The sequence below is a fragment of the Haliotis asinina genome, chromosome 1, assembly GCF_037392515.1.
Source record: "Haliotis asinina isolate JCU_RB_2024 chromosome 1, JCU_Hal_asi_v2, whole genome shotgun sequence".
Classification (NCBI taxonomy): domain Eukaryota; kingdom Metazoa; phylum Mollusca; class Gastropoda; order Lepetellida; family Haliotidae; genus Haliotis; species Haliotis asinina.
In genome coordinates this window covers 103,449,820-103,458,332 of record NC_090280.1, presented here as the reverse complement: position 1 = coordinate 103,458,332, position 8,513 = coordinate 103,449,820, and the positions used below count along the sequence as shown (strand labels likewise).

At 39.7% G+C, this 8,513-nt stretch overlaps 1 protein-coding gene across 1 annotated transcript; it reads left to right on the top strand.

Moving 5' to 3' along the window:
- Positions 1–278: 278 nt before the first annotated feature.
- Positions 279–5,839, top strand: LOC137277758 (uncharacterized). The gene is made up of 8 exons (XM_067809679.1): positions 279–462; positions 1,379–1,495; positions 2,050–2,274; positions 2,722–2,884; positions 3,428–3,543; positions 4,004–4,157; positions 5,029–5,130; positions 5,803–5,839. The coding sequence occupies exons 1-8, from the start codon at positions 279–281 to the stop codon at positions 5,837–5,839; spliced, it is 1,098 nt and encodes a 365-aa protein (XP_067665780.1).
- Positions 5,840–8,513: the final 2,674 nt, after the last annotated feature.

Genomic DNA, 8,513 nt, shown 5'->3' with positions numbered 1-8,513 from the left:
CACTCACTATGCCCAGTGATATACATCAGCAATAGAAAACGGCAAAATTTTAATATCAACTTATAATGTGTACCAAGGTATGAAGAACCACCTGTTTTAATGTATGAAAATGCGCTGGGGTTTGCAAAGTGTGTGTCCAGATCAATCGTACGCAACGTGGTATGTATCACCACGTAGGCGATGTTCCAGAACACGTGACAAGTACTCGTTGGACCACGTGATGTTCGCTTCGCCATAATAAACCTTGAAGTTGACGTGACAAGTCACTCGGAATCAAGATGACTATGTTCAACAACGGTTTCCTCCTGGTCTTTGTGGCAGTCCTGGCGCCATCACTTGGATCTCAGCCCGCGCCCAATGAGCTCCCAGACAAGCTGAGGCAAGCCTTGAATGCTCTGACCCAAGCCAAGAGTGACTTCCAGTGTATATTTGATGTCTCCGATGAGCAGTGTCCCTGTCAGAGTAAGTAGATGTCTAGTACAACATCATAAGTAATGAAACCCGTTAAGATAAGAGTTAGAACTGGTCAACAGCAAGCCATGCTTGTCTCCACCCATCACGATCCGGGTTAGAATACATATTTGTGTATAAATCGCAACGACCTGATGAAGGAGCAAGACATAGCCCAGAAGCGCCGTTTTGTAAATAATAAAGAAGTTGTAAGTCTATATCATACGATGTTATGCTACCATCCAATTTCTAAATGCTCATCAAGCCCCTGAGCTACTACTTGTTATCAATGTTAGTATTTTACAGTTATATACCACATGCTGTACAATATTTCCTGAGTTGCAGGAGTTAGAAGAGAGCGAGATGCCTAGGCGCCACGTTATTACACACTTGCAGCTAAATGTTTTTAAGATACTCCAATAAAACAAACTCACATTATATCATCCAAGTATCACTGCCGGTCTGTGACATTAATGAAATCATTTGTGTGTTTCCAAAGTCATGAAAACTCAACTATACAAAACACATTGAACGTGAATGTAACATTGATACACTGCCGAATACAATCTCAAGCATATATGATGAAATCCAAAGCTCAAGGATTGGTAATATCACTTGACTTTTAACATACGTTACATCTGACCTCTTTCTAAATGGCATTTTGTATTAATATCACTTACGTTTTATTGTAATATGTAACATTCATGTGTGATTTTACAGCATCATACGTGTCTTCTAGTATATTCCAGCACTGTCCAAATTTGTAGAAATCAAACTATAGCATACCGCTGTACTTCACGGAATCACAAGTACATTGTTGTCTTATTTACTTACGTTTCTATTGTGCCATACGTGCTATGGTTACACCAGCTAGTACAAAATGTTTGTTTAAATGTTTAAGAACAGTTACTGATTCTGTTTGATTTAGCACCTGGAGACCCGAGCTGCTTTGAAACTGACCTTGAAAACATCAACAGCACACTGTGTGAACTTATCGCCAATCTCACAGAACTGTCCACTGATCAGCCAACAGACTGTCCTGCACGTATGTACAAACACGATTAAAGACAAAATCTGGAACCTTCGAGATCGCTGAACCAAACCGCTTTCATTTGACCAAAGAAATGACACACATTGGAGATGACATTCATGAACATATTATAAAAATACCAACATCCCATCTCAAAAGTAGTCTCTCAGCATATGCGTATATCATAGTGTACTTCTAGTTTGTATCTTTGTCTTCGTATATGTTCGTATACCTGTATTTGTTTAAACCTGTACCCTTGTGTGCTTTTATTATCTGAATCATGACGAAACGTACAGGTGGTTTAACTCAGTCAAATGAGTTTCTCACCCAGCACATGATGGGTAGTCGGTGGGACACGACATAGAAATACTCACCTTCTATTACCTCCCAGGTAGTTGGGTTATAATGTCCATCATCTATGCGCTTAGAGCACGCCCCTGCGTCGTGGAGATAGCGATGTTAAAGTCACCAGATTATGTTATTGTATGTTTATGAAATTCTACATTGACATTTTGTAACTGAGAGCAACATACCACACAGAGTACAAAGTCCGTTATGATGTTTTACAGTGGAAGGATGTGCTGCCGTCGTTACTGGGAACTATTCCGATGACCTGTCTGTGGTGGACCCAGTTGGGACCATCCTACCAAGCATACAGGCGGCTAATACTGTCAACGAACTTGTAATTACTGGTGATAATGATACCTTCTATTCAATCTGCTACATCACCAACAACAATGGTTTCAGCGTCAGTCGGCTGTCCTTTCCCGATAGGTCGGACTCTGTATTTTACAGTAAGTGTCTGCATCCTCAATACCTGCTTTATACCAAATGTTCACCGCGTTGACAACCACGGTATACCGTTATCATTCTGAGATGTTCACACCTGTCCTTGGGTTGTAATAATACAGGAACAGTCTGTAACTGGAACATTTGAAATACAGCCTAGTCTCTGTTCTAGCGGGATGTTTCGGGGCATTACCACTAACTGATTTTGAATCATGATCATGATAATTATACAATCAAGTCAAGTCAAGTGTTTATTTCTAGTACGAAGGCCTCAGGCTCATATACAATCAGAATAATAAAACTGACTCTGTTTTAGCACAGTTTTCCTAAGATTACAAACGCTCCTTTAAAAAGTGTTGTTTTCCACAGAAAGGTCTATCGATAGATATTTCACTCATGTGCGCACGTTCACAAATCAAATTGTTTTATATAATTGTCTCTACCATTTCTAGCGTCCACGGACGGTCAAAATGGGAAAGGTATTTCTTTTTATGGCGACGAGGCATTCGTTTCCGTCAGCAGATCTCAGCCTGTCCTTCTGTCAATTAATGGTACTGGGTTTACGACTGAGCTTGTGAATCTAACCTGTCCTGGAACTGTCAGAGAATTTAATGGGTTGGTATCATTACTCTGTGCGTTACTTACTTCAGTGTATGTTGAGTGAGATCGGCGTTATAACCGTCACTGGCGAAAGATATTAGACACAATAATAATCAGTTGACGAACTACTAACCTGTATTAGTGTGTTCTGCTAGCTACTCTCTTCTATACAACTTTGACATAACTTAATCCACCTCAAACAATGTGCCAGTTACTTTACCGTTAGCTTAGAAAGCGCATATTTCCATAACCGACTCTACGTTTATTCGCGGGTGGTTTATTTCCCAGGACAATTCCAAACTTATTCTTCTGTTCATCGAGGCATGCAAAAGTCATGTCTCAGTTTGGGTAACGAGCATGTCCACATGTGGTATCCACTCGGATCAGGGCCACTGGACGAGGCAAACATTCTGTTGACGTTGACCTGAACATCACACACGTTGATGCTTGGTGTTTCAAAATAGGAAGCTTTCACAGGGATTTGATTGTCATACAAGTAAGCGTTATTGTCACACAAACAGTATCGTGTCGCTCTAATTACGTTCCTTCTCCATCAAGGCGAATCTGTTTCGGCGATTGCAACGAAATCAAGTGCGTCAACACAGATGGTTCCGATGTGACGACCAGGGTGAAGTTTTCCATGAACATTGCTTCGTTTGATGTCATTGATGGTGGTATGTATCCTAAAACAACCAGTCTTACCTGGAAATTTGACTGTTCTAGAAAACATGTTTAGAAAGTGTCACCATGCACATGCTTTTGTCGTCCAAACTCCTAGACAATACAACACCTCTTCAAACTAGTAAACTAGTTAATTACTGATTACAAACTTTGTGATCAATTCAGTGTTCCATAACACGCAGGGCAAACGCCCTTGTAAGGTAGATACAAAACGCATGGGTGTTTGCAGTAAGTGATACTAAGTTATTAAACCTGGCAATTATGATTAGTTTTCTACCATCCATCCTGTAGAAAATCTACCATAACTTCTGTGAAAAATGAAATCGTTCTGTTTTTTACCGAGAATTTAAGAAAACGATTCTGTGGTATCGCCTTGGTGTCGTAAAATAATTAGCCAAAGATGTCCAGAACATTCTTTGTAACGTGTACAAAGCTTTCACCTTTCTTCAACAGATCGGACCGTGTTTTGTGACATGGCTGGTGGTCTGTGGATCTACAACAGTGTCACCGACTGTTTCAAGCTGGTAGAGTGTGAGTCAAGAAAATGTGAAGACGTCAAGATCAACCGCTGTGACACTCGTGTCTACGTGGCCTACGCTGATGACGTGTAAGTGTAGACTTGTTTCGTGAGTGAGTTTAGCTTTACACCTTATTTAGCAATATTCCAACAATACCATGGAGGGTGACACCAGAGAGGTAGCGAACGCGGGTCTTCAGCTTGACGAGCGAACGCTTTAACCACCAGGCCTTCCACCGCCCCATGAGACTGTTCATCATCGGACTCGATTTGATGTAGTGTGTGAGTGAGTGAATGAGTGTATGAGTGAGTGAATGAGTATGAGTGTATGAGTGTATGAATGAGTGAATGAGTGTATGAGAGTGAATGAGTGTATGAGTGTATGAGTGAGTGAATGAGTGTATGAGTGAGTGAATGAGCGTATGAGTGTATGAGTGAGTGAATGAGTGTATGAGTGAGTGAATGAGTGTATGAGTGTATGAATGTATGAGTGTATGAGTGAGTGTATGAGTGAGTGAATGAGTGTATGAGTGAGTGAATGAGTGAATGAGTGTATGAGTGAGTGAATGAGTGTATGAGTGAGCGTATGAGTGTATGAGTGAGTGAATGAGTGTATGAGTGAGTGAATGAGTGTATGAGTGGGTTTCACGCCTTTTTTAGCAATGTCGCAGTCTTGCTACATACATCTGTTTTCACTGTGAGTTAGTGTGAACTTTTTTGAATTGCAACTTCGTGTCATAACACCAGCCGCGTTGGTGGTCAAGAGGAACTAGTGCGGCATAGCTGCATACGTGTGCAATGACACGGACATAACTCGGACGCAGTTTTCAGTCCAAACTGATAGTGTCTGATTGTATTAAGTGTCCAATCAAATTTTGGTTTTTCATGGTAGTCAAGTTTAATCCCCCTGTAATGTTGTTTGGAAACCATAAACTTTATTGTAACATGTTTGATCTTACAGTAATCTCGAAATTTTCAACACCACAACTTGCACGTCTGTTGGGGATTTGAAATATGCAGATGAGGCCAGCGCTGAACCAAGGCTCGACTTCCAACCCCCCTGGTACGTCAGATCAATGCAGTCAATAATATTTAGCTAGAGATATGCATTGGTCAACATACAGGACTATTTTGTCATCAGATATGTTTTCACTATGCACAATTCAAAGATACGTGTTTATGTTGACAAAGCACAAGTTCTGTTTGTGAAGGCCAACTGGTTGATCTCTTTCCAATGCATATCTCTCTACAAAACTACAATATTTGAGGCCATGCAGAAATGTTCTTTGTGATACGGTCATATTAAGATTCAGAGATAAGTGTGAAAACAGATATAACTAAGTATATTCATACAACGTACATTCTTCTTTGTTACAGCCCCTAAGATGAGCGGGTAAGTGTAAGTGATGTTGTTTCTTTTCACTACTAAATAAATATTATCAGGGTTTTTTTTATTATTTTTCTGGAATATCTTTTCAAAGTATGAGATATCAGACATACATAAATGAGTAATGCAGTCTATTTTTAACATTTTTCTAGTTATACAAGTGTGTAATTGTGAATGAGTGAGTGAGTGAGTTTAACATTATTGCCGTCGTATCACGGTGTGTCATTCAATAGTGGATGAAAGTACATGTGTTGAGACCGATTGGCAACATTCGCAGTCGGTGATAGAGGTACATGGTGTGGCGCATCTTCTATGGCTGTTGTATTAATCATATACTTCTCATTTCAGGGAGGCAGATCACCACTTCATTTTGGAAAGCAAGTAATATAATGTGTAAATGGCACTGAGTCAAATCTGTGTTCAATAAAGCTTTTTAACACGATCCACATATAGTGTGGTTTTCTTTTGACTGTACAATTGACACTGATGACCTTGATAGCCAAGGTCAGGTGAACACTTCTGAAAGTGGATGGAACCTGGGCCATATTCTTCACACCATAATTGACTGTAGAACATAATATGTTATTGGACAGTTTTGTGATTTGAATTGTTTCTAATACGAAATAATGGCTACGTACATGAAGTCATCCAAACAATTGTTAAACATTGACAGAATCTTTGTTGAGCAAAAGCAAAATGTGGTCTCTATTGAGTAGGTACTACTCACAACAATATACAAACAAAAAGACAACAAAAGTATTTGCGCTGTGCCTCTCAGATCAATCTGACATTGGTTAGTGGACTGCTACTGCTACATCACATAAAATTGTATAGCTGAACTAAAACACGACGCACAGGCGCACACACGCAAACATTGCATCAGTGGTAAACACAGAGGCTGTCACAGAGATACACGTGTACGGGTGTTATCTACCTGCCTTCGTTTTCACATTCACCAGTCACTACGACATATACCCGCAAACACAGTTACACTCACATGTACAAATACATACACCAACAAACACAGTTACACTCACATGTACAAATACATACACCAACAAACACAGTTACACCCACATGTACAAATACATACACCAACAAACACAGTTACACTCACATGTACAAATACATACACCAACAAACACAGTTACACTCACATGTACAAATACATACACCAACAAACAGTTACACCCACATGTACAAATACATACACCAACAAACACAGTTACACTCACATGTACAAATACATACACCAACAAACACAGTTACACTCACATGTACAAATACATACACCAACAAACACAGTTACACTCACATGTACAAATACATACACCAACAAACACAGTTACACCCACATGTACAAATACATACACCAACAAACAGTTACACTCACATGTACAAATACATACACCAACAAACAGTTACACTCACATGTACAAATACATACACCAACAAACACAGTTACACTCACATGTACAAATACATACACCAACAAACAGTTACACTCACATGTACAAATACATACACCAACAAACACAGTTACACTCACATGTACAAATACATACACCAACAAACAGTTACACCCACATGTACAAATACATACACCAACAAACAGTTACACCCACATGTACAAATACATACACCAACAAACACAGTTACACTCACATGTACAAATACATACACCAACAAACACAGTTACACTCACATGTACAAATACATACACCAACAAACACAGTTACACTCACATGTACAAATGCATACACCCACAAACACAGTTACACTCATATGTACAAATACATACACCCACAAACACAGTTATACTCACATGTACAAATGCAAACCCACATTTACAAATACATGCTTAAAACTGCCACTCTCATGCCAATCTTTACACGTATACATACCCACATCTTTATCTGCATGCATATCCACTGACACAAATACATACCCTTATTACCAAACCACCCACACCCACAGCCACGTACGCGAGCGCGCGCGCATGCACGCACACACACACACATTACAGATACATAATGTATCGAATAATAAAAATATACTAAATATAAAATGTTCATACATTTAACAGTGTTTTTACTTCTCTGGAACAACCTATCAATACAGTTGACAGTAATATTGGATCAGGGTTGAAACGTATGAAATTGTCGCTTATAAAGTTCATAAATAATATCAGGAGGCATCCGACGATCTATCAAGAATTGCTCTTCGTCTTCTATGACATATGCACAGAATATGGCCTCCGCCTTGTTTCACTGGACATCCGTTTTCTGCTGGATGGACAGAGGCAATTTTGAACAAACTCCCTTGGGTAAAGTGAGACCATACGTGTCACGTGCTCCGTTGTGGGGGCAGGACTGACGTCACAGAAACCATCAGAGTTCAGGTTTTCACACACCCTTTCTCCGCGCACAACGTTGCTTAATGTCAACTGACCTGCCACAATAATTGTTCATATTTATCAATTCTAATGGGAGATTATGGTTAAAGTAACGTCAAAGCTCTTCACATTGAAATTGTACTGTAACTTGTACACACATAAATTGTCTGACGATCCTCTGGTGAAACATGGCAAAACTCTGGATAATATAACCAAGGCATTCCACAGACAGTTAAGAGGGTCCGGATGTTGGACACACCCTCATCTCAACGCGATGCAGGACACCACCGTATTGGGGCTTCTCCACATTCTCGGAAAAAGCTCTTCGTGGCTGCAACTAGGCAGAGCTCACTCGGGGGAGTCCCATTCTCTGTCTGGAAAAGAGGAGTGAAAAGGGGGCAAGAACCAGGTGCTAATAATAATCTTTATTGCATGCATCTGTTTACAACCTACCCCTGGCAACAATAAATGCTATAGTACAATCACCTATGCTCATTCTACGAGAATTTGAAAATTGGTCTGATTATTGTGTGGCGAAGATTTTAAAGAGTTGTATGGTAAATTTAACGCATTTCCAAATCTGTGATCCAAGGCATTCCTTTTCCATTGTGTTGATGCAGAAAACATTTTTTCTTCTGTTGATTTATAATTTCATACATTAAAG